Source organism: Ovis aries, chromosome 23 (genome assembly GCF_016772045.2).
Source record: "Ovis aries strain OAR_USU_Benz2616 breed Rambouillet chromosome 23, ARS-UI_Ramb_v3.0, whole genome shotgun sequence".
Classification (NCBI taxonomy): domain Eukaryota; kingdom Metazoa; phylum Chordata; class Mammalia; order Artiodactyla; family Bovidae; genus Ovis; species Ovis aries.
Window position 1 is genome coordinate 47,072,951 of NC_056076.1, and position 26,465 is coordinate 47,099,415.

A 26,465-nucleotide genomic window follows, 5' to 3' on the forward strand; every position below is an offset into this window, starting at 1 on the left:
AAACACTGAGCTAAATTACCTCAAGACGGTGTTTTCTAAGCACCTGGAACTCTACAACAGTCATTCTGCAGAATGTTAATTGATATGACTCACATGAGTTTATGGTCAAGTAAGCTTGGCAAACATTGGGTTCAGTTCAGTTCAGTTCAGTCGCTCAGTCATGTCTGACTCTGCGACCCCATGAACTGCAGCATGCCAGGCCTCTCTGTCCATCACCATCTCCAGGAGTCCACCCAAACCCACATCCATTGAGTTGGTGATGCCATCCCAACTCTGTCGTCCCCTTCTCCTCCTGCCCTCAATCTTTCCCAGCATCAGGGTCTTTTCAAATGAGTCAGCTCTCCACTTCAGGTGGCCAAAGTATTGGAATTTCAGCTTCAACATCAGTCCTTCCAATGAACACCCAGGACTGATCTCCTTTAGGATGGACTAGTTGGATCTCCTTGCAGTCCAAGGGACTCTCAAGAGTCTTCTCCAACACCACAGTTCAAAAGCATCAGTTCTTTGGCGCTCAGCTTTCTTTATAGTCCAGCTCTCACATCCATACATGACCACTGGAAAAACCATAGCCTTGACTAGATGGACCTTTGTTGGCAAAGTAATATCTCTGCTTTTTAATATGCTGTCTAGGTTGGTCGTAACTTTTCTTCCAAGGAGTAAGCGTCTTTTAATTTCATGACTGCAGTCACCATCTGCAGTGATTTTGGAGCCCCCCCAAAATAAAGTCTGACACTGTTTCCACTGTTTCCCCATCTATTTCCCATGAAGTGATGGGACCAGATGCCATGATCTTCATTTTCTGAATGTTGAGCTTTAAGCCAACTTTTTCACTCTCCTCTTTGACTTTCATGAAGAGGCTTTTAGTTCCTCTTCACTTTCTGCCAGAAGGGTGGTGTCATCTGCATATCTGAGATGTTATTGATATTTCTTCCGGCAATCTTTAGGGACTAGTTTTTCAAGGAACACTCTGAGAAATACTTCCTTCACAGATTCACTGACCCTTATAAACCTGGACTCACCTTATAAGACCCCAACATCATGAGCATTGTATTAATAGATGCTTGATAAGTGTTATTTGAACAGCCATTGAGGAACTTACTAGCAGGTAGGTGGGTGAAATAATTGGAAAGAAAGACACAGCCATCCACACAGGTAATTACTGATTTTTTTTGTTGTTGTTGTTTTCTAGAAACTGTATCAGAAAGGAGAACTGTGAAAACAAAAAGACCAAAGTCACACAGCTATCCTTTCTCCTGCAGGTGCTATTACGGCCTCAAGAATCGACTGTTTACAAAGCATGCATTTCCCTTTTCTGCCACGAGATGGCCTCTTGCATCTGTAATTGATAGAAGTTATGCTAAAGTTGATCATTTCCAGAGACCTGCTGGGAAAGGGAGAAATGAATGAATTATCAAGTTGAAAAATGTTTAAGGACATATTAGTATCACGAAAGTAGACTTTCCTTTAACGAAGAGCTGAGAGGATTGATTTTTGTGTATTAAAATAAATAGAGAAAGCATTGTAGGGAAGGCCACGCGAGCTGGTCTTGAAAGATGTATAAAATGTGGATAGACAGTTGTGATGGACAAGGACGATTTAGACAGGGGCACAGAGCAAGCAGGGGCAGGGCATAAGTGAACCACTAGGTAAACAAAGAGCAGAGATCAAATGCATGAGGGAGAGTTAGTGAGAGCAGACAGTGAGGGGTCTAGCTCCGCACGTGTGCCTCCTCTGGCCCCAGTGCCTGTTACCAGCCTCTCCCTCATCTTTTCTACTTTGGCTTTCTCTTTACTGCTCACACCTCTTTTTAAAGTCCTGTCCTGTCACTCTGTTGGTTAAGAATTTCCAGTAGCTCCTCCTACCAGCTCTGTTAAATTGAGACCTCGTTCAAGCCCAAACAATGGATTGGAACACATAGACATAGCTCTGGGGACTTGCCTGGTGGTCCAGTGGTTAAGACCTTGCGCTTCCAGTGCAGGGGTACAAGTTTAATCCCTGGTAGGGGAACTATGATCCCACATGCCCCATGGAATGGCAAAGAAAAAAAAATCCTGTTTTCCTGATCAATTAGTTTAAGAAATATGGGACCTGCCATCACCTATTGTTATCATTTTTAAGCCCAAACTCTATGATCCTGGAAAGTGTTCAGAATGTGATGTCAGGAAAGCAATCTTTATATTCAGGCAATCTCTAATGTATGTTCCCATCTTTTTTTTTTTTTTTTAAACAAGTGTATGTATATAAGTATATGTGTATTTAAGTCATTTAAAAATGTTTGGAAAGAGAGAAGATGTTAACATTGTCTCTGAGTAGTGCAATTTTCTAATTTTTTCTTAAATGAGCATGTATTACATTATACTAAAAAGAATTATTAATAAAAGTGGATTTAGTTTTTTTCCTATGTAAAATGGGGATTAAGACATAGGATAGAAGCCTGATGAGCCATTAATAAGTATAGAAGCTGACTGACCTGATCAGTTCACATTTGCAAATTCTTTAAAATAAGCAAGGTACTGGAAATAGTCATGGCAACCCCTTTCAAGAAAGTTTAGTCCTCTAACTGATCTGAATCTGGAACACAGAGGAAGCATGACAAAAAGGAAAGTTTTCTCCTCTATATGTTCCCAGGTTTGAAATCAAAGAGAAAGAACTCTCACTGAAGCCTGCAATCTGAGGTCTTTGGATGAGTTCCTGAAAGTATATGCTAATTTGTGCATATTTGCATGTTTTTCAGGAGAGAGGTTTTGGTTTTCAAAGAGGTTGAGGACTCAGATTAAAACCAGAGAGTTTTTCCGCTTTCGGAGGATTGTGAGACAAGGAGCTTGCTTTTATTGCTGAGACCACTTAAGTCAGACAGCCTTCCTACTGACCAGGTTAAAATGAGTGAGGGACCCACGCTGCTGACACTACATGCATACAGAGGAAGCTGCTGGTATCATCTGTGACCAGTGAAGAAGTGATCAGAAACAACACATCCAAGCAGATGACATTTTCTGATACTAAATTTCCTTAGTGATGTCGATCAACAGATTTTTGGAATCCCCTTCAGAGCACATGACATATTCTTTTCAGCTACTTCAATGATGGCAAGCCTTGCCTGTGTGGTTAAACTGGGGTTTTATCACTCGTCAAATGTTACCTGAAATGAATACTAGTAAATAAAGAAGCAAGCAAGTTGGGCAAATAACCATCTTTGGCTAAACATGAATAAAAGTAAATTACAAGATATTTTCTTAGTTGATTTACTTATTTGACTTTTAAGTACTTGAATTTTTATTTATGCATTTACTTGGCCGTGCTATGTCTTAGTTTTGGTGCCTGGAGTCGTCCATCTGCTTTGAGGCATGTGGGATCTTTAGCTGTGGCATGTGAACTCTTAGTTGCAGCATGTGGGACCTAGTTCCCTAACCAGGGATCAAACCCAGGTCCCCTGCATTGGGAGTGCAGAGTCTTAGCTGCTGGACCCCAAAATGTTTTGAAAGACAGTGTTTGGATATACTTAACCTATGTGGTGGAGCTCTTTACTGTACAGGCAAACCTTATATACTCTAGTTTTTGTTTAACGTACTCTTTAATATACGCTCACTATTTGTATTGAGTTTCTTTGGACTTTGCCTTTATTCTCTTTACCTAGAGTTAATTTTGTTTTTCTTTCTTCTGTGACATGGCCAGATATATTGATGCAGCCAATGCTTTGGAGCAAGAAACTAAAATGGGGTTACGACGCTTTCAAGTTTGTGACAACGTCGATCTTGAAACTATTTTAATGGAATATGAGAGCTATTATTTTGTAAAATTTCAGAAATACCCCAAAATTGTCAAAAAGGCATCAGACACAGGTACATGGCTATTTTCTAGAAGTAAGGCGCTATCTCATCTTTAAGCTCTGTGTGTCTTCCTCATTTTATTCCCAGATAGAGGATGTCCCCAACTCTACACTGAAAGGATAGACCAGAAGGATTCTGTAGCCTCTTTTAGATCCAGTGCAGACAATTTAAACATGATCGTCTGGACACTGATGTCCCTTTTTGTCTTGTCGGCATTTGCTTGAGGACTGTATGATTTAGGGCAATGAAAACAAAACCCCAGCAGGTCACAGGTACTTTCTTTCTTTTCTTTAGAGATGGAAAGAGCTGTTGGAAGACAATAAATGACAGAAGACTTTTTTCTTGTTGGGAAGACCTATTATCTATCTTGAAAATAACATGAAAATGAGTATTGGTGAGGCTAATAGCTCATGTATAGATAATGAAATGCTTTTGAAAGCCATCAATCCAGATAATGATCAATATAATGCAAAGACCCAGTATAGGTTAGCAGTCAAGGAGGCTGGCTGGAGGAAAGATCTAAAGTTAGGGCCCTGTGTTTTGTAGTGACATTGACTTAGAAGTCTGTAAGTGGGGGAAGTAATTATAAACCAAGGGAGATCATTGTCCTGTTTACAAGGCACTTGTTAAGCCACAGACTTTAACATTTCATGTAGGGACCAGGAAACCAAAAGGAACGTCAATTAAAAATAGCCAGGGCTGAATCACAGAGCTGGAAGGGGTCTGAGAGAGCAAGAGAGGTTTATCTGCGCTCCCTTCCAATACAGTGTGCATAGCTCTGCATCTGTGGCTGGTTGTTGGATCTGAGTTTTGGCAGAAAAAAGCAGAGACTCCTAACCACTGGGCCACAGGACTGTTACTGACATGGTTTGATTTTAATGCTAGTTCTAGCTTGGAACCACACTCTCCTGGGATATTGGACACAGTGTCTTTAGTTTAAGGTAAATGGGCAGGGTTTGACTGATAAGTGTTCCATTCTGGTGTCCCAGAAAGTAAGAGTGAAAGTGTTAGTTGCTCAGTTGTGTCCAATTCTTTGCGACTCCATGGACTGTAGCCCGTCAGGCTCCTCTGTCCATGGAATTCTCCAGGCAGGAATACTGGAGTGGGTGGCCATTCCCTTCTCCAAGGGTCTTCCTGACCCAAGGATCGAACCCAGGTCTCCTGCACTGAAGGCAGATTCTTTACCTTCTGAGCCATGTTCCAGGGACCACAGCAAAATAGTGTCAAGTTCATGAAAACTTAATGAAATGGTAACTATAAAGCAGCCCGCACTGGAGCTGCCACCGAGTCTGTGGTCTCCCAACGTGTTTAATATCTTCTGAGGCCTTTGGGGTCTTTGTGTGGAAATGCTTGGGAAGCATGGGCTTCTTTCTCTTTGCTGGTAATTCCATTCCTCTCTAGATGAGAATAGCTTACAGTTTCTGCATGTAGCACAAATTTTAAGAATGATGTAAAAGGACAAACATACCTGAAAAATCACTTTCTCTTAAAAAAATAAATGTCCTTCTCCTCTTGATATTTATTTTGCCGCAGCAGAAAACAGTTTACCTCAAAGAAGCGGAGGGAAGACCAGAAGGTAAAGTAAATGGTATTTCATCTTGACCAACTCAACCCTTAAGAGTTTGTGGGATCTGTTTCCAGAAGATTCTCCAGTGTGGCTCCATGTCTGCCAAGCAGCAATCTCAGACCATGGTCCTGTGACCCTGGGGGGCCAGCCATGGGCTCCTCTGATGTTACAGACAGCCAGGGCGTGGACCACTGTCCATCGGCTCTCTGCTTTTACCATCAAGAATTGCATCCGCCGATGCTTTGTCTTTCTAGGCTAGGAGGTTTGAAAAGTATGGACCTCAGAGACCAAAAGATCCAGGTTCAATTCCTGGCTCTGCCACTTACAAGCTTGGAGCAAGAGTCTGACACATAGTGAGTTCCCAGAACATAGTAAGCACCTCCCCAGAAATATTTTTCCTTTCTGAATCGTAAAGGTCATTTCTCTGTGTACCTCAGATCACGTCCTGACAGTCTGGAGGGAATCGGGTCTTTCTCTTCCTCTCCTTTTCTCACACTCATCTTGTGTATCTCTTTCTCCAGCTTCTCAAATCCCGGTCTCATTTGGAAGTTGTGGTATCTGACTGGAGCCCCTCTGTCTCCTGACTCTTCTGGGTTGACGCTTGCCTCAGTGTCCCCCGCGTTCCCCTCCTCCCAATCCGGGCTACACGCCTGTCAGCAGAGCCTGTTCACAAAGTGCCCAGGACCGCACAGCTGCGGGGCATCAAGGCCTGTGGCTCTTTGCTATTACGGGAAAGCCCAGACCTCAGGGGAAAGTGGCAGTGGGCTTCCAGTAGAGACCACACAATCACTCAGGCCGTGAGCAAAGTTTAAAAAAAAAAAATCTTAGGACACAATTAAAAGAAGAAAATTTGGATTGTGATCGTAGGTAACTCACTGGGCCCTTAAGAGCTTCTGTGAGGCCCTCTGGATTCCCTGCTCTGTGACTCCAAGTCCTTTGTCCACAACCTGAGAAGGAAGGGACTTAGCCACCTCATCTTTTATTGTTTTTTAAATATAAATTTATTTATTTTAATTGGAGGCTAATTACTTTACAATATTTTATTGGTTTTGCCATACATCAACATGAGTCCACCACAGGTATACACGTGTTGCCCATCCTGAACCCCCCTCCCACCTCCCTCCCCGTGCCATCCCTCTGGGTCATCTCAGTGCACCAGCCCCAAGCATCCTGTATCATGCATCGAACCTGGACTGGCGATTTGTTTCGTATATGATATTATACATGTTTCAATGCCATTCTCCCAAGTCATCCCACCCTCTCGCCTCATCTTTTATAAATGAAGACCTTTGGTGTCGTTTAAAGAAGAGCCGTGGAGCCGGAGCCTGCTTCATCATGACAGTCACGGGGTCCCTCAGCCTGAGGCTACCTTTGCTTTTGTGCAGTTCTTTCCAAATAGTCTCTTTGTTTTCACCAAAGTGTTCCTCTTTCCTTTATAGTTTCCATAAAGCTAGTCAGACTCCGGTAATAAATGATAACTACTTGTGAACAGAAACAGTGAGGAGCATTTTAAGAGGCAGCTTTGGAATGCGAAAGGAAACCTGATTGCTTTTCAGCTGCAGGTTCATCCCTGGAACTGCCTCAGCACTCCGTATCTGGCGGAACGCTCTGGGAGCGACTGTCTAGGAGCGCCTTGCTCCTTTAGCCCTGGAGCAGGGTGGCAGGGGGCAGCTGGGGGTTCTTCAGCTCCTCTCTGGGTAGCTGTTTATACACGGCAACCATCGAGGTTGGCTGTAAGAAAGATAGCTAGAAAAATGATACATAGCATTTGTGTATAATCTTATACTCATTATACTTTAAACGGTTATTGAAGTGAGAGGTTGTGTCATGAGAGGAGGCGGTGGACCCTCTAGCCCCGCCTTAGACCTGGGAGGTAGACTGAAGATGGGCAGGGCTGGGTGGGAGGACGGTCCAGATGGATTTGTGCCTCCAGATCTTTCCAGAACTCTCTTTAAATGCACTGTGTGAGGAGTTTGAGATCTCAGATTGTTAACAGGATTTCCTCCAAGGTCTTTGTTCCCTGCCCTAGGGTGATGACCGACAGTTGTCAGAATCTTCCCAAGATCAACCAGCAGAGGCCGCGGTCCAAAACCACGGTGGGAAAGCTTGGGGAAGCCAGGCCCCTCCACACGGAGCATCCTAAACAGGTCAGCTTTGCTTGGCGCTGGTCTCCTTGCAGGTGGCTGAGAAACAGCCCCAAGGAAATAGTCATGTTTATTTGTCCCTCGAGGACAGTTTGATTTCGTTCAGTTAAGAGTTTCTTCCAGTACTTGGTGGAGGACTCCTTCCTCCCCACAAACTTTTGGCTGGTCTGCGTGCTGGGCAACAGGCCTTGAGGGGTGAATCCTAGGCCCAGTCAGAGCAGGAGGGCCTGGTTCCCACAAGGCTCAGGCTTCCTCTTGAGGAAGCTGGACGTGCCAGCTCTTCCCGTCCCACAGGGTGTCCCGGGGTCCTACCCGTAGGTTGGGGTGGTCTTGGTGTGGCCGGGCTCCAAGTCTCCTGTTGGGTTTCTCCAAGGCACACATGGTGGGTCACTAAGCCAGACCTCCACACTGGGCTTTCTGCGGGGAGAGATGGGCAGGCGAGTGAAGCCCATGCTGAGAACCTTCGGTCCAGGACAAAACATACCAACCAGGTTTAAAGGAAGGAGAACCAATGGAAATGGTGAAGAGGGAAGGGAAGGATGCATGTCAGAGCTGTCCGGGCGGATGGAAAGTCATTATCTCACAACTCAGTTGGTCAGAGAGAATCTCTCGTCTTCAAGGGGGTTGTGTGGTCCTGGCTATTGTGGACTGGCTCAGGTGGAAGCGAGGTAAAGCGGGAGGGGCAGGATAAATCCCACAGGAGGCTGGCTGACTGTTGACTCTGCTGTGTTTCCAAACTCAGCCACCCCTGGCCACAAACACCTCTGGTCCCAGGAGAAAAGACAGGCCTGTGAGTGGAGGTGTGGAGGCCCAGCCATTTCCTCCATTGTTTGTGGGGCTCAGAGCCTGTGGCTTCCTGGGACAGCTCCTCCCACCCAGCACAAGCAGTGTTTATTCGTCTTGTTTGGTCTGCACAAAAGTGGTGGAATCACACATGGAAGTCCCCGTTTGCAGAAGGATTTGGGATGACGGGACAGGCAGCTGCAGCCAGCATCTCAAATTGCTTTCTGTCGCTGACTTCTCACTTCTCTTCCTCTTTCTCCAGGAGGTTGTCAATCACACTCACAAGGAGAGTGCTGATTTCGGCTTAAGTATATCTGGAATCAACAAAGGCAGAGGAGAAGAAAACGTCCATCCAAAGAAAGTAAGTGGGTCTCATGAACCGAACACTGAATGGGGAATTTCCTTTTTCTTTCTGAAAATGAAAAATTTTGATTGTTACATTTGTCAAACAGGTAAGGTAATATGTGATGATCAAAGGTTGGCTATAGGGTGAACTGGGAATAGATGGGCTGAGGATGAAACTCTGAGGTCCTGGACCGGGTCTCCCTTCTGGATGGGTGGATTTGAATGAGTGGCTCCATCTCCAAGGGGCTCAGTTTCCCATTTGTAAACTGCGGAGTTTGGAAGAAATGGCTTGGTTCCTTTCAGCTTAAAAATCCTGTGATTACAGTGATGAACTCTCCCACATTATTTAAGGAGTTGTGGCCTCACATTCATTCCTTTCTGCCCTGTCAGTGGGAGTTGACTAGCAGTGTCCCTTTCTCCTTAGAGATATGACTCCAGATTTGAATGTAATTTCATGTGAACCTCAGTTGATATAAGGTTGATCTTGTCCTCGATAGCTATTTCTACTGCTTTCCTAATGAACTTCATGTCCTGATTCGTGCGTAAGAGTCTCTCAAACAGAAAAGACCCAATTTGGGTAGCTGTAGGCTAAAGGCAGGTAAAAACGTGTCACTTTTTAAAAGCAGCATCGACACCAGTGTGTTTCTCTTGACTGTAACTTTGAGGACTGAATTCTGTTCAGAGTTACCTTTCTTTCTTCGATCCTATGGGACTGCTGACTCACCTCTAGTCAGCGCTTCTCAGGCAAACTAAACTCTGGGTGTGTGTCTGGAGGGAAATGGGGAGCATCTCCCTGGAAATCAAGGGGAATTGGCTCCTTTTAGGGCCCCAATTATATGGGTGATTGCTGGAGGTGACACATTCCGATCAGCGCTGCCCATAAAAAAGTACTTCCCTGCTCACCGTTACTACCTTCATCACATTGTCCAGTCACTTTTGTGCCCAGCAGTGTTGCAGCATTAATTGCTCTTATGAACATCTCACATTGATATGAATGGATATTTCTAATCAGGTCAAGGAAGGGGCTATTTAATCCAACACTTAACCTTTGAAAGAATCTGGCTATAAATTCTGTTTGCAGCAGAAATGCCCTCAGGTTAAGCTGTGGACAGTTTCTGCCTAGCATTTCATGAGCTGAAGAAGGGCTTATAGTCAGGGGCCCATCCCCAAAAACGGACGCTTCATTGCCATCTCAGAGGTGCCCAATCTCAGAGCCTCCAAAGCTCGCGATACCCAAGTCCCTTTGCAAATTTACTAGCTGTATTGTTCTCAAGGCACCAGCTTTGAAGTCAGCCTGCCTAGGTTCAAATCCCACGTCTCACCTTCCTGACTGTGATTCTTGGGCAAGTTTTTAGATCTCTCCAAGCCTCATTTCTCTCATCTGTGAAATGGAAATAATCGTAGTGTCCACCTCCAATGTCATAATGAACAGAGAGCACACGATAAACACTTAGTAAGTGGTGGCTACTGTTACTGTTATTTAATTTTGACATGTATTCTTGCTTTTTCCTTCCCCCTCTAGGGGGGACAGTGGCATCAGAAGGAGTCTGGGTATGGAAGATAGATATCTGGGTTTGAATCCTGGTCTTAAGTTCCTTGTTAGCTGTGAGACCCTGGGTAGATCATTTCACTTCTCTAGGCTTACCTCCACATCTGTGAAACTAGGCTGCCACTCCCGACTAGCAGAAGTGTTATAAGAATTGGCAGTAATCCACAGCAGGTACCTCACACACCTGATTTGTGCCAGGCAGTCTCCTGAGTGGTGAAGGTACAGTATAGTCAGTAGATAGGAACTATCATGATTCTTGTGCCAATGAGTTCTTCCCATGTGTGGAATATTTTAAAAGAAAGATGATACAGGGGAATTGGACACGTAGAAAACTGGTGGTGCATCAGGAACTGAAAAATGCTCGGGAATTTTATTCAAGCCAACTTCATTGTGAAAAATTTATTTATAACGTGTTTTTTTCTTTTTTGCCTGGAGTGCCCCAACCTGAGGAAATCATCTTATTCATTATTAGCATAGTCTCCTCTTAAAGCTTTACTCTAAGTTTGCACTGCAGACCATGGTACATAAATGTGTCTTGATTTAATGAAGCTGAGCTACTAAGGATAGTCTCCCCTCCTGTTTAAATGGCCACTGCAATAACTATTATTCCCTTTCAGGGCCCAATCATTGACTTCCGAGGGCTGCTCACAGATGCCATCAAAGGAGCAACCAGTGAACTTGGCTTGAACAGCTTCGACTGTAACCCAGACCCCTCAGTAAGTGGCTGGGATGGGACATTCATCTTGCAAACTGTCAAAATCCAGATGAAATTCTGGAATACAATTTTGAGTCCAGAGGAGCCTTGTGATCCAATTAAAGGGCACAGCGATCTGCCACCATTTGTGCCATGGAGCTCTGTGCTCTGTTTTCCTTCCTAAGTGATGAAGCAATTTTGTAACGTGAGGCTTTCTGCTCTCATCATCAGGAACGACTCTTGAAACCTCTGAGTGCATTTATTGGCATGAACAGTGAGATGCGAGAATTGGCAGCCGTGGTGAGCCGGGTAAGATCTGATATTCAATTCACAAATTTACGGAGGCAGACTGGGGCTCCAGGAGCATTGTGGGCTGCTTCTTTTATTAATAACAATAAATATGATCATTTATTTATAAGGTGCCCCCACTTGCGAAGGCACTCATATTGTTTAGAGGCACAATAATGCATGATGAATAAATTATAGAATCATAAAATTACAATACAAAAAGCCCACCATCTCACTATAGAGGCCAAGAAAACCCAAAGAGAAAAGGACTTAGAAAGGAAGGGACAGGTGAAAGGTTTTAGAGCTAAGCCAAGATTTAAGGAAAGAAAGCCTCTAAGAGAAGGAGAGAGGACGTCTGTATTTTGTTTAAACAGTCTAAGCCTAGAAATAGAGATGTCAGGAGTCTGGTTTTATAATTGGAAATTTTCATGAAGAAACAGATTAGTGGGAAAGATCTTACCATCTACACGACTGATTTTTTTCAAGCTTGGTCCCCCAGGACCTAAAGGCAGTGAAATCTAGTGGCTGATGACACACAAGCTTGGGAATAGGTTGACCTGGATTTGATTTCTAGATCCTCCTCTTTTTCACTCTGTGACTTGGGGCAGGTTCCTTGGTAACAGAATAGATTCCTGAATTATAGGAGATTTTTCTAATCTCCAGTGATCTCATATTTAATGAAAGACTGAAACCTAGGCAGGCTCCTTCCTGGATGTTTAAAATGATGCAAAAATTGCACAGCTGCTCTGAGGTCGTTAAGATCCCCAGGTCTCCATTTAGCCCAGAGGGTGTCCCCTACACACCTCTGATGTGTCAGGCATGTGCTAGCAGCTGGAAACACAAAGGTGAATGGGAGCTGGGAAGGATCTATATCTTCTTAGGGAAGAAGAGACACAGGAAATAGCCTGTGAGAGAGGGCAGAAGAGGGCGGAGGGGAGGCATTCTGAGCAAGGTACAGACAAGTGAGTTGTAGCGCTTATGCAGTGTTTCTGGGGAACCAACTGAAACACCATTAGAAATGGTGGGAGAAGGGACTGGAGAGCGAGGCTGGGGTTCCTGCGTGTTAGGGCGCTGTGAACAGTACCCGAGGCTGGGCTCAGTCTATATTAGACGGAGAATCTCTGAAAGGCATCCATCAGGAGAATGGGATAATCAAATGTGCTTTTAGACAGCTTGTTCTAATGACAGTGTGGAAGGCCATCAAAGAAATGGAGATAAGACCAGCTCAGAAGTTATTATCAGTGAGAGGATGAGGGGTTGAGCCAGGCTACGGTAATTAGGATGCATAAGAGAGCAGAGAAAAATATTGTTATACCCCCAAATCAAGTCTTGTTACTGTCTTTGCAAATGGATACAGTGACTAGTGATGATAAAGTTGTGGAGTAGAAGTGGCCTGGAATGATTCTACCTGGAATCCTTTCTACAGAACTGTGAGAGGCAGTCATACGGACTCTGCTTGAAAGCCGACAGGGATGGGGAGCTCACCTCCCGCTGAGGCAGTTCTACTGAGTTCTGATAACTTTTGATTGAGATAAGGAGGAACTTCCTACTGGGAAATTATAAACACCACCATGTGGAATTCAGTGTCAATGCTTGATGAGGACAAGAGATTCTGCTGTTACCGATGGACGCCTTGAACTCCAATGAATGCCCATTGTGTGCAAAGCTTTTCCTAAGAAAGTGTGATAATAAGAGTGAGTGGCTGGTCCTTTCAAGACAGGGTGGTTCTCCCAGGATTTGGGAAGACCGAGACCTTTGTCATCTCACCCAGGAATGGATCCTGCAATCACACAGTATCAAAATCACCTGCGTAAAGAGTTTCTCTAAGAAACGTTGTCACCCCTTGTGGAGGGACCTGGGCGGATGGGGCACTGAATGGGGGCACAGCATCTTACCAGCATTTAAAACATGTTTTTACGTATTACATAGGTTTATTAGGATGCACCAGGTCTCAGTTGCAGTACACAGGATCTTCACTGCATCATGAGGGATCTTTTGATTCAGTGTGAGGGCTCAGTAGTTGCGACACTTGGGGGCTTAGCTGGTACTTGGGCTTAGTTGCCCCTTGGCACGTGGGATCTCAGTCCCAGACCAGGGATCAAGCCCATGTGCCCTGCATTGAGCAGGTGATTCTTAACCACTAGACCACCAAGAAAGTCCCTGGTTTTATGTTTTTTCAATCATGTGCATGTATCACTTTTTAAAAAATTAAATAAATATAAAATTAGTTTCCAGATTGTTCTGTAGTCACTCAGAATGACTGTGGAAGGGAGATGGGTTTGTTTTTTTTTTTTTGCTATAACACTCTAGACAAGTTTGCCCAAAACAGCTCCACTGAGAAAAGCCCCTGAGTGACTGTTCTGAGCATCTTGTGAAATTGAAGTTTGGAGACTGCAAATTAGTTATCAGTAAAAGCTACCTTAATTGATTATCCTCCGTGGTTGCTATGGGTCCTCCGTGGTTGCTATGGGGCTCTACTCTGTGAGGGGAAAACTGTACTTTCACTTGGTTGTTGGCTTCCTTGGATTTTGTAGAAGCAATTGCTCCTGATGGAAGTAGGGAGCAATCGCTAGGGAAGAAGAGAAATTGGTTTCAGAGGAGCATTATCTCTTTTATGTAGCAAATTAGAAAGTGTTGTTGAGATCAAGGAGCAGGAGAGAGTGCAGGCACCAGCTAGGAACTATGTTTCGGATAAAAGCTAACGTAATTTGTAGGCATGTTCTGTAGCTTCTTTGATTACAGTCGTAAATCAGCATGGTTTGTTATTGACTTGAAGACAGGTTTAGTCCATTGTTTGGAGATTTTTTCTTTTTGGTAAATTTTATGTTGTATTATTGTTGTTGTTTAGTCACTAAGTCATGTCCTCTTTTGCAACTCTATGGACTGTAGCCCGCCAGGCTCTTCTGTCCATGGGATTTTCCAGGCAAGAATACTGGAGTGGGTTGCTATTTCCTTCTCCAGGGGATCTTCCTGACCTCAGGGATCGAACTCAGGAATTAAACCCACATCTCCTGCATTGGTGGTTGGATTCTTCGCTGAGCCACCTGGGAAGCCCCTTATTTTGTATGTGTGTATGTAGTTGGAGAAGGAAATGGCAACCCACTCCAATATTCTTGCCTGGAGAATTCCATGGACAGAGGAGCCTGGCAGGCTACAGTCCATGGGGTTGCAAAGAGTTGGACACGACTGAGTGACTAACACTTTCCCTTTCATATATATATATATATGTGTGTGTGTGTATGCATATATATTTTGTATATATAGCTAATATTTGTATATATACATATTTTATATACATATATATGTACATGTGCATGCATGCATGCTAAGTCAACTCTTTGTGACCCTATGGACTGTGTTCTGTCAGACTCCTCTGTCCATGGGATCCTCCAGGCAAGAATCCTGGAGTGGGCTGCCATGCCCTCCCCCAGGGGAGCTTCCCGACCCAGGGATCGGACCTGCATCTCTTATGTCTCCTTTGGTGGCAGGTGGGAACTTGACTACTCAAGCCACCTGGGAAGCCCATGTATGTATAAGTTTGTATACAAAGCCTTTTAAAATGTATATATATACACATGTATATACATATACACATATATAATGTATGCATATATATATGCATGTGTATACATATATATACATATATGTGTGTGTATATATATATACAAGTAAATGGCAGCCCACTCCAGTATTCTTGCCCAGGAAATCCCATGGACAGAGCAGCTTGGTGGGCTATAATCCATATGGTCACAAAGAGTCAGACACAAATGAAGCAACATAGCACACACACATATATATACATACATATATGTTTAATTTGGCTACACCAGGTCTTTGTTGTGGTGTGTGGGCTCTAGTTCCCTGAGCAGGGATTGAACCTGGGCCCCCTGCTTTGGGAGCCCAGAATCTTGGACCACCAGAGAAGTCCCTAGGAGATTTTTTTTTTTTAACCCTAAAAGTACAGTATTATATTATGAATATCTTCTTCAGGGAAAATCACTAAATATTTTCATGGCATCCCTTTGTTGAACTGATGTCAAATTACAATATGTATATACATATGTATCTAATACGAAAAGCTGTTTTTATCATAAGCACTTTATGTCCTATTGCAAGTCAAGTATTCTGCTCCTGTGTTTATTACAGCTGTGAAGGAGAACATTAGTTTTAACAGAATGATCAAATGTGCATTGCAGGACATTTATCTCCATAATCCAAACATAAAGTGGAATGACATTATTGGACTTGATGCAGCCAAGCAGTTAGTCAAAGAAGCTGTTGTGTATCCTACAAGGGTAAGGATGGGAGGCCTCTTGGGAGGCCTGATTTCTGTTCATTATCCCTGGGGCAAGCTCACCTATCAGGAAGAGAAAGACAGGGTGATTTTCTGTTCATAAGTTGACTTTTTATTTTCTTTTTTTAAAATTCAAGTATATTTAAAAATTTTTTACAATGTTGTATTGATTTCTGCCGTACAACAATGTGAATCAGCCATAATTATACATACATCCCCTCCCTCCCGAGTTTCCCCTCTTCCCCCCATCCCATCCCTCCAGGTCATCACAGAGCACCAGACGGCTCCCTGTGCTACACGGCAGCTTCTCACCAGCTGTCCTTCTTACAGCTGACAGTGTATATACGCTCACGCTACTTTCTCCTTTTGTTCCACTCTCCCTCCCCCACTGTGTCGACAAGCCCATTCTCTACGTCCGCATCTCCATTCCTTCCCTACGGATAGATTCTTCAGTACCATTTTTTCGATTCCATATACATGCATTAATATCTTATATTTTGTGTTTCTCTTTCTGACTTACTTCACTCTGTATAACAAGCTCTAAGCTCATATACCTCACTAGAACTGACTCAAATTCATTCTTCTTTACGACTAAGTAATATTCCATTGTAGGTATATACCACATCTTCTTTATCCATTCATGTGTCGATGGACATCTGGGCTGCTTCCATGTCCTGGCTATTGTAAACGGTGCTGCTGTGAACACTGGAGTACATGTGTCTTTTTTTATTATGGTTTTCGTGTGGTACATACCCAGCTGTGGGGTTGCTAGGCCATATGGTAGATTTATTCCTAGTTTTTTAAGGAGTCCCCATACTGTTCTCCATAAGGCTATATCCATTCTCATTTTACATTCCCACCAACAATGGAGGGTTCTCTTTTCTCCGCATCTTCTCCAGCATTTATTGTTTGTAGATTTTTTTGATGATGGCCATTCTGCCTGGTGTGAGGCAATACCTCATTATACTGTTGATTTGCATGTCCCTAATAATTAGTGATGTTGAGCATCTTTTCATGTGTTTACTGGTCATACATTCACTTTTTGTCTACGTCACAATATTTTGTCAACACGGGAGCACCAAGGCTCTGTCCATTCTAGGCCATTTGAAATCATGTTACGTATTGGTTGAAGGCAGGTGTCTCCTCTAAGAGGTAATTTAAGATCTAAGACTCCGTAGTATATATGATTAGTCAGTTACTATTAGCCTGCCTCCCTAAATATACTTATTATAGTAAAAATACCTGCCATAGGAGGGAGCATCTGACTGTGTTTGCATGGATTTCCCCCGCCTCGCCCCCAGTACTCCCATCATTGAGGGCTTTGCTTTTGGCTGGTTGTAAAGACTAGACAGCCCCTTCCAGAGCACCAGGTAGTAGAGCCATTGAGTTGTTCTCATTGCTTACTGCTGACAAATCTTTGTGCGGAGTGGCTCACTAAACAGGAAGAAAAATTAAAAAACGAGACTCCATGTTTGGTTTATACCAGTGGCGGTGAGGTCAGTGTTGTTCGATCACTAAGTCATGTCTGACTTTACGACCCCATAGACTGTAGCATGCCAGGCTTCCCTATCCTTCACTATCTCCCTGAGTTTGCTCAAATTCATGTCCATTGAGTCGATGATGCCATCCAACCATCCCATCTTCTGCCTCCTCATTCTCCTCTTGCCCTCAATCTTTCCCAGCATCAGGGTCTTTTCCAATGAGTTGGTGCTTCGCATCAGGTGGCCAAAATATTGAAGTTTCAGCTTCTGCATCAATCCTTCTAATGGATAGTCAGGGTTGATTTCTTTTAGGATTGACTGGTTTGATACTAAACAGGAAGAAAAATAGAAAGCAAGACTACATGTTTGGTTTATAGCAGTGGTGGTGAGGTCAGTGTACCACATGGCTTTTGCTGTATAACAGACCACCCCAACACTTAGTGCCTTAGAACCACAATCATTTCCTTGTTTGCAGCAGTTCTGTGGGTGGCCATTTGGGGCTGGGCTCGGCAGGGCCAGCTTATGCTTTTCTGCGTGATGTTGGTTGGGCTCACTCACATGTCTGGTGTATCAGCCAGTCTGGCTGGAGAAGATAGAGAGGCTGGGAAAGCTGGGGTCACCAGGGCCCCTGAGACCTCTCTTTGCCTCTCATCCTCCAGCAGGAGAGCCCAGTCTTGTTCACGTGGTGGCAGTGAGTTCCCAGACAGAAGCAAGAAAGGGCCCAATCGCTGAGCCTTTCCCACGCCCTTATATTTTCAAGTCTCTTCCATGTGCTAAGGCCCCACTGGCCAAATTCATGAGGTCAAGTCCAGATCCAAGTGGTGGAGAAATATCCTCTGCCTCTTGATGTAAGGAGCTGCAAATAATTAGTGGCCAGTTTTGGTGATCTCCTGCAGTCAGGATTACAAATTTACTTTCTTGAATAACCTATTTATTCTTACCTCTGAGCCCTTGCAGCCCCTGATTTTTGGATGCTTCTATTCGAATGAGACAAAATCAGTCAGCTTGGACTGTCTTTCCTTTCTTCCTTCCTGTGTTCAGACACGTAGGGGAGGAACCACAGTGGTGGTCAGAGTAAGTAGAAAGGTATTCCCTGCTTCCTCTGAGTGGCTCCATTGTTCAAGTCTTCTTGTGCAAAAGGCTAGAGCATCTCATTGAGACTCTCTGGATGTGTTGTCGCCGTGGTATTTGAAGTTCCATACGATGTCAAGATTTTGGATTAGCATTGGCAAGAAGCTAATAGCTAGTTATAATTTTACTGTTCCTTTTCCTTCTTTCTTGTCCTTTACCAACTCCAGATGGTTTGAATTTGAACTAACAGGAGAGATTCACTGAAGTCCATGCGTGTCCTGTTTGGAGTCGGTGTCTCATTACGTATTATGCATTGCATATTCTCAACTTCCAAATCAGGCTTCACCATAACGTTGAACTTTACTCACATACACCTTTCTATATTGGTTTTAAAAAGTTGGCATCTTAAAGAGCGTACCTGCTTCACAACATTCAAAAGACTGCTCGAACTCTAGGGGAAATCGTTATTTGCATGTGAGCGGTGACTACTGCAGTGGAGGGGATAGTACCTATATGTGCCTTTCTTCTCCTCAAAATAACTGCTCTTTTAAAAAGCAAAAAAAATCGGCCATGCATCCTATCCAGAGTGAAAGTCAAATTGGGATAAATTAGATACTCGTGTGTGTGTGTGTGTGTGTGTGTGTGTGTGTGCTGGGGGAGATGGTGTATACAGAGAGAGACAGCTAGTCTTAAAAAAGGAGCGGCTGGCCCAGAGTTGCCTGTGTTTCACCCTAGCTCCCCTAGCTTGCCTGAGCTGAGGGTGTGCAGGCTGCCCTGCAGGTACCAAATCTCATCATTGTTCCTTGCTCCCACAGTACCCACAGCTGTTTACAGGAATTCTTTCCCCCTGGAAAGGACTGCTGCTTTACGGACCTCCAGGTAAAGGGATCTTTCTGCTGTGATCTTGGTGTGAAGCGAGTATGCAGGGGATGAGTGTGCATCTGTCTTCCCTTCGGGACTGAGGCATTGCGTGCTGTGTGCCCCCCTCCTGTGTTGCTTGTGTGACTGTCTTGTGTCTGTCAGCAGAGGGATGGAGTTCGAGGGTCGCTCATGTTTTACCCACATGTGTCTCCAGGTACAGGAAAGACTTTACTGGCCAAAGCTGTGGCTACGGAATGCAAAACCACCTTCTTTAATATTTCTGCATCTACCATTGTCAGCAAATGGAGAGGGGACTCAGAAAAGCTTGTTCGGGTAGGGTTTCTTGATTTTGTTTCTTTAGAATGAATTCTGGCAGAAGACAGTGGTACAGAATGATGACAGTGGTCTTGTTTGTTCTTAAGTGATTTAAATGTTCAAATTTATCCTGGATCTTAATGACCAAAAGCCCGGGAGGTGGATTGACTACTATGTAGCTGCTAGTGGTGCCCCTATCAGCAAACATGATCTCCCTTCTTTGGGAATTTGGCCAACAGCCCCTTTTCGATTCACATGACATAGAAACAGAACCATGAAAAAAATTGTCTCTGTAGTGGCCTATTTTTCTTTTATTCAAGAAACATTTATTATTAAGCATGTTCAGTATATTCAGTTAAGATTTACTGAGAGGCTACTGTGGTATGCTTGTCCTTATACTAGATACTCTAAGGAAGAATCAAGAAGCTTAAAACTTACTCTTTCAGTTGCTCCAGCCAACTTTACTCCACAGCACTATAGGCTGGAGGGATTTTTTTTTTATTCCCTTAGGAAATTGTTTTTATCTTTATAATATACCATTTCTAAGAGTATATGGTATATATTTTAAAAAATATTCATTTTTAACTGATTGATGATTGGTTTACAGTATTGCTTTGATTTCTGTCATAAATCCACATGAATTAACCATGAAAGTGAAAGTTGCTCAGTTGTGTCCAACTCTTTGTGACCCCATGGACTGTAGCCCAACAGGCTCCTCTGTCTGTGGAATTCTCCAGCCAGAATACTGGAGTGGGTAGCCTTTCCCTTCCCCAGGGGATCTTCCCAATCCAGGAATCGAACCCACGTCTCCCACATTGCAGGCAGATTCTTTACAGCTGAGCCACAAGGGAAGCCCAAGAATACTAGAGTGGGTAGCCTATCCCTTCTCCAGTAGATCTTCAGTTCAGTTCAGTCACTCAGTCGTGTCTGACTCTTTGTGACCCCATGAATCGCAGCATGCCAGGCCTCCCTGTCCATCACCATCTCCCGGAGTTCACTCAGACTCACTTCCATCGAGTCCGTGATGCCATCCAGCCATCTCATCCTCAGTCGTCCCCTTCCCCTCCTGCTCCCAATCCCTCCCAGCATCAGAGTCTTTTCCAATGAGTCAACTCTTCGCATGAGGTGGCCAAAGTACTGGAGTTTCAGCTTTAGCATCATTCCTTCCAAAGAAATTCCAGGGTTGATCTCCTTCAGAATGGACTGGTTGGATCTCCTTGCAGTCCAAAGGACTCTCAAGGGTCTTTTCCAACACCACAGTTCAAAAGCATCAATTCTTCGGTGCTCAGCCTTCTTCACAGTCCAACTCTCACATCCATACATGACCACAGGAAAAACCATAGCCTTGACTAGACAGACCTTAGTCGGCAAAATAATATCTCTGCTTTTGAATATGCTATCTAGGTTGGTCATAACTTTTCTTCCAAGGAGTAAGCGTCTTTTAATTTCATGGCTGCAACCCAGGAATCAAATTGGGCTCTCCTGCGCTGCAGGCAAATTCTTTACCAACTGAGCTATCAGGGAAGCCGCAGGTGTACGTATGTCTCCTCCCTCTTGCATCTCCATCCCACCTCCCGCCCATTCCCACCCCTCTAGGTTATTACAGAGCCCCAGTTTGAGTTCCCTGAGTCATACAGCAAATTCTCATTGGCTGTCTATTTACATATGTTAGTGTATATGCATCTGTCCTACTCTCTCCATTTATCTCACCCTCTCCCCCATTTATCTTACTCTCTTCTCCCCCACCCTTGTCCCTGAGTCTTTTCTCTGTGTCTGCATCTGCATTGCTGTTCTATGAACAGATTCATCAGTACCATCCTTCTAGATGACATATATATGCATTAATACAGGATATTTTTTTCTCTTTCTGACTTACTTCACTGTTTAATAGGCTCTAGGTTCATCCACCTCATTAGAACCGACTCAAATGTGTTCCTTTTTATGGCTGAGTAATTATATATGTACCACAGCTTCTTTATCCGTTCATCTATCAATGGACATCTAGGTTGCTTCCAAGTCTTGGCTACTGTAAGTAGTGCTGCAATTAACATTGGGGTATATGTGTCTTTTTCAGTTTTGATTTCCTCAGGGTAATGCCTAGGAGTGGTATTGCTGGGTCACATGGTGTCTTTATTCCTAGTTTTTAAAGGAATCTCCATACTGTCTGTATCAGTTTACATTCTCACCAGCAGTGGAGGAGGGTGCCCTTTTCTCCACACCCTCTCCAGCACTTGTTGTTTGTGGATTTTTTGATCTGGCCATTCTGTCTGGGGTGAAGTGATATCTCATAGTAGTTGTGATTTGCATTTCTCTAATCATGAGTGATGTTGAGCATCTTTTTATATGTTTATTACCATCCGTATGTCTTCTTTGGAGAAATGTCTGTTTAGGTCTTTTGCCCACTTTTTGATTGGGTTGTTTGTTTTTCTGGTATTGAGTTGTATGAGTTGCTTGTATATTTTGGAAATTAATTCTCTGTCAGTTGTTTAATTTGCTGTTATTTTCTCCCATTCTGAGGGTTGTCTTTTCACCTTGTTTATAGTTTCTTTTGCTGTGTAAAAGCTTTCAAGTTAAATTATGTCCCATTTATTTATAAATTCTTGTTTTTATTCCATGCTAGGAGGTGGGTCACAAATGATCTTGCTATTATTTATGTCATACAGTGTTCTGCTTATGTTTTCATCTAAGAGTTTTATAGTTTCTGGTCTTACATTTTGGTCTTTAATATATTTCAAGTTTATCTTTGTGTATGGTGTTAGGGAATAGATCTGATAGACAGAGTGGCTGATGAACTATGGACGGAGGTTTGTGACATTGTACAGGAGACAGGGATTAAGACCATCCCCAAGGAAAAGAAATGCAAAAAAGCAAAATGGCTCTCTGAGGAGGCCTGACAAATAGCTGTGAAAAGAAGAGAAGTGAAAAGCAAAGGAGAAAAGGAAAGATATACCCATTTGAATGCAGAGTTCCAAAGAATAGCAAGGAGAGATAAGAAAGTCTTCCTCAGCGATCAATGCAAAGAAATAGAGGAAAACAATAGAATGGGAAAGACTAGAGATCTCTTCAAGAAAATTAGAGATACCAAGGGAACATTTCATGCAAAGATGGGCTCAATAAAGGAAAGAAATGGTATGGACCTAACAGAAGGTGAAGATATTAAGAAGAAGTGGCAAGAATACACAGAAGAACTGAACAAAAAAGATCTTCACGACACAGATAATCACGATGGTATGATCACTTATCTAGAGCCAGACATCCTGGAATGGGAAGTCAAGTGGGCCTTAGGAAGCATCATTACGAACAAAGCTAGTGGAGGTGATGGAATTCCACTTGAGCTATTTCTGATCCTAAAAGGTGGTGCTGTGAAAGTGTTGCACTCAATATGTCAGCAAATTTGGAGAACTCAGCAGTGGCCACAGGACTGGAAAAGATCAGTTTTCATTCCAATCCCAAAGAAAGGCAATGCCAAAGAGTGCTCAAACTACCGCACAATTGCACTCATTTCCCATGCTAGTAAAGTAATGCTCAAAATTCTCCAAGCCAGGCTTCAACAGTACATGAACTGTGAACTTCTAGATGTTCAAGCTCGTTTTAGAAAAGGCAGAGGAACCAGAGATCAAATTGCCAACATTTGCTGGATCATCAAAAAAGCAGGAGCGTTCCAGAAAAATATCTATTTCTGCTTTATTGACTATGCCAAAGCCTTTGACTGTGTGGATCACAATAAACTGTGGAAAATTCTGAAAGAGATGTGAATACCAGACCACCTGACCTGCCTCTTGAGAAATCTGTATGCAGATCAGGAAGCAACAGTTAGAACTGGACATGGAACAACAGACTGGTTCCAAATAGGAAAAGGAGTATGTCAAGGCTGTATGTTGTCAGTCTGCTTATTTAACTTACATGCAGAGTACATCATGAGAAATGCTGGGCTGGAAGAAGCAGAAGCTGGAATCAAGATTGCCAGGAGAAATATCAATAACCTCCGATATGCAGATAACACCACCCTTAGGACTGAAAGCGAAAAAGAACTAAAGAGCCTCTTGATGAAAGTGAAAGAGGAGAGTGAAAATGTTGGCTTAAAGCTCAACATTCAGAAAACGAAGATCATGGCATCTAGTCCCATCACTTCATGGGAAATAGATGGGGAAACAGTGGAAACAATGTCAGACTTTATTTTTGGGGCTCCAAAATCACTGCAGATGGTGATTGCAGCCATGAAATTAAAAGACGCTTACTCCTTGGAAGGAAAGTTATGACCAATCTAGACAGCATATTAAAAAAGCAGAGACATTACTTTGTCAACAAAATAGTCAAGGCTATGGTTTTTCCAGTGGTCATGTATGGATGTGAGAGTTGGACTGTGAAGAAAGCTGAGTGCCGAAGAATTGATGCTTTCAAACAACCAGTCCATCCTAAAGGAGATCAGTCCTAGCTATTCACTGGAAGGACTGATGTTGAAGCTGAAACTCCAATATTTTGGTCACCTGATGCGAAGAGCTGACTCTTCGCAGAGTCGCAGAAGAGCTGACTCATCCCTGATGCTGGCAGGGATTGGGGGCAGGAGGAGAAGGGGACGACAGAAGATAAGATGGTTGGCCTCACCAAGTCAAGGGACATGAGGTTGGGTAAAGTCCGGGAGTTGGTGATAGACAGGGAGGCCTGGTGTGCTATGGTTCATGGGGTCACAAAGAGTCAGACATGACTGAGTGACTGAACTGAACTGAAATGATGGTGTTAGGAAGTATTGTAATTTAATTCTTTTGCACATAGTTATCCAGTTCTTCCAGCACAGCTTATTAAAGAGACTATCTTTTTCCCGTTTTATATTCTTGCTTCGTTTATGACAACAAAAACACGATGACCCAAAACCTATGGGATGCAAAAAGAGCAGTTCTAGGGAAGTTTATGGAGAAGGAAATGGCAACCCACTCCAGTGTCCTGGCCTGGAGAATCCCAGGGACGAGGGAGCCTGGTCGGGCTGCCGTCTCTGGGGTCCCACTGAGTCGGACACCACTGAAGCGACTTAGCAGCAGCAGCAGAAGGGAAGTTTATAGCAGTACAACCCTACCTCAGAAAACAAGAAAAACATTGAATAGATAATCTAACTCTACATCTAAAGCAGCTAGAAAAAGAAGAACCAAAAAATCCCAAATTCAGAAGAAGGGAAGAAATCGTAACAGTCAGAGCAGAAATAAATGAAAAAAAGAGAAAGAAACAATAGTAAAGATTAATAAAACTAAAAACTGGTTCTTTGAGAAGATAAACAGCATTGACAAACCATTAGCCACACTCATCAAGAAAAAGGTGGAGAAAAATCAAATCAATAAAAAAGGTGAGGTTACAACAGACAACATAGAAATACAAAGGATTGTAAGAGAATATTATGATCAACTATATGCTAATAAAATGGACAATTTAGAGGAAATGGACAGATTCTTAGGAAAGTTCAAGCTCCCAAGACTGAAGCAGAAAGAAATACAGTCTGAACAAGCTGATTACAAACACTGAAGTTGAAACCATGATCGAAATCTCCTGAAAAACAAAAACTTAGGACCAGATGTTTTCACAGGGGAGTTCTATCAATCATTTAGAGAAGAGCTAATCCCTGCCCTTCTGAAAGTCTTCCCAAAAATTGTAGAGGAAGGGGCACTCACAGACTCATTCTACGAGGCCACAATCACCCTGATACCAAAACCAGGCAAAGATATCATGAAAAAAGAAAGTTATAGGCCAATATCAATGATGAATACAGATGCAAAAATCTTCAACAAAATTCTAGCATGCAGAATTTAACAACACATTAAAAAGATCATACACCATGATCTTGGATTTATCCCAGGGATGCAAGGATACTTCAATATACACAAATCAATTAATGTGATACACCATATTAACAAATTGAAAAATAGAAACCCCACGATAATCTCAATAGATGCATAAAAAGCTTTTGACAAAATTCAGCACCCATTTATGGTAAAAAACTCTTCAAAAAAATGGGCATAGAAGGAACCTACCTTAACATAATAAAGGCCATATACAATAAACGCACAGCAAACATTCTCAGTGGTGAGTAACTGAAGACATTCCCTCTGACGTCAGAATGTCCATTTCTCACCACTATTATTCAACATAGCTTTGGAAGCCCAGTTACAGCAATCAGAGAAGAGAAAGAAATAAAAGAAATCCAGAGTCTAAAGGAAGAAGTAAAACTCTCACTACTTGCCGATTACATGATACTATATATAAAAACCCTAAAAATACTATCAGAAAATTACTAGAACTAATCAGTGAATTTAGTAAAGTTGCAGGATACAGAATCAATATACAAAAATCACTTGCATTCCTATATACTAACAATGACCAATCAGAAAGAAATTAAGGAATCAATCCCAGTTACCGTAGTATATGGTATATTTTATATTATAAAATTTTATTATACCTTCCAGTCACCTTAAGAAAATACTTGTTTTAATTTATGCCTCAATATAAGGTGGGTCCTGCTCAGAAATCCTGTTAAACTATTGCACTCTGTCGGGTGACTGGTAAGTAATCAATACAAAGTGAATGTAAATATATTTTCTGAAAAAAAATCCTTTAAAATATTGCACTTAAGTTACATTTCCTTGGAGAGGCTCATCTTCAAAATATTATGGCTTATTTGAAAGTGATCATAAAATATTTTTAAAAGATTGATTTACCTAAAATACCTAAAATAACCTATTTATTACTTTGTGATTGTCCTCAAGTTACTTCAAAAGTGTATATTTTTATAAATTTTTATCACCCGTATCAGATTGTAATTTTTGGAAATCTATGCTGACATCTTCTGTTTCATTGTTCTTCATCTTGAGTCTAACTCAGTGCCAGATGGGATTTAAACTTAATCCTCCTAAATTTATGGGTTTCATTTGATTCTAGTTAGCTATATTTCAATTAGCTTAAATCCAACTAACTATAATTCTTATCAGCCTGAAGACTTCTTTCTAACATTCCATTTCTATGGGCTGAGGAACAGCAAAACTTACAAGGTCCCCTCAGAATCAGCTTCGAATCAGTGAGCAAAAAACACTGTAAGGTGTTCAGAGAAAAGATTCCATCAGATTCCTTGGACAGGACTCACCTAAGCAGAAGAAAAAATTCAGATGTTTATGAATATGGATTTTCTTGTTCAATGTTGAACAGCCAGAAAAGTCATTTAACTAGAATGCTCCATTCTCTGGGAGCATTTTATATAACTCCAATT

The 26,465-nt window shown here is 42.7% G+C and overlaps 1 protein-coding gene across 2 annotated transcripts in view; it reads left to right on the top strand.

Annotated features, from left to right (window-relative positions):
* Window positions 1–26,465, top strand: part of KATNAL2 (katanin catalytic subunit A1 like 2) — a 108,931-nt gene that overhangs the window by 49,535 nt on the left and 32,931 nt on the right. For both annotated transcript variants that reach the window (XM_004020529.6, XM_060405265.1), the window contains exons 3-11: window positions 3,673–3,839; window positions 5,361–5,403; window positions 7,424–7,541; window positions 8,584–8,682; window positions 10,833–10,931; window positions 11,141–11,218; window positions 15,394–15,492; window positions 18,859–18,922; window positions 19,119–19,237. In XM_004020529.6, the coding sequence (XP_004020578.4) occupies window positions 3,673–3,839; window positions 5,361–5,403; window positions 7,424–7,541; window positions 8,584–8,682; window positions 10,833–10,931; window positions 11,141–11,218; window positions 15,394–15,492; window positions 18,859–18,922; window positions 19,119–19,237 (886 nt within the window). The remainder of the gene's footprint in view (window positions 1–3,672; window positions 3,840–5,360; window positions 5,404–7,423; window positions 7,542–8,583; window positions 8,683–10,832; window positions 10,932–11,140; window positions 11,219–15,393; window positions 15,493–18,858; window positions 18,923–19,118; window positions 19,238–26,465) is intronic.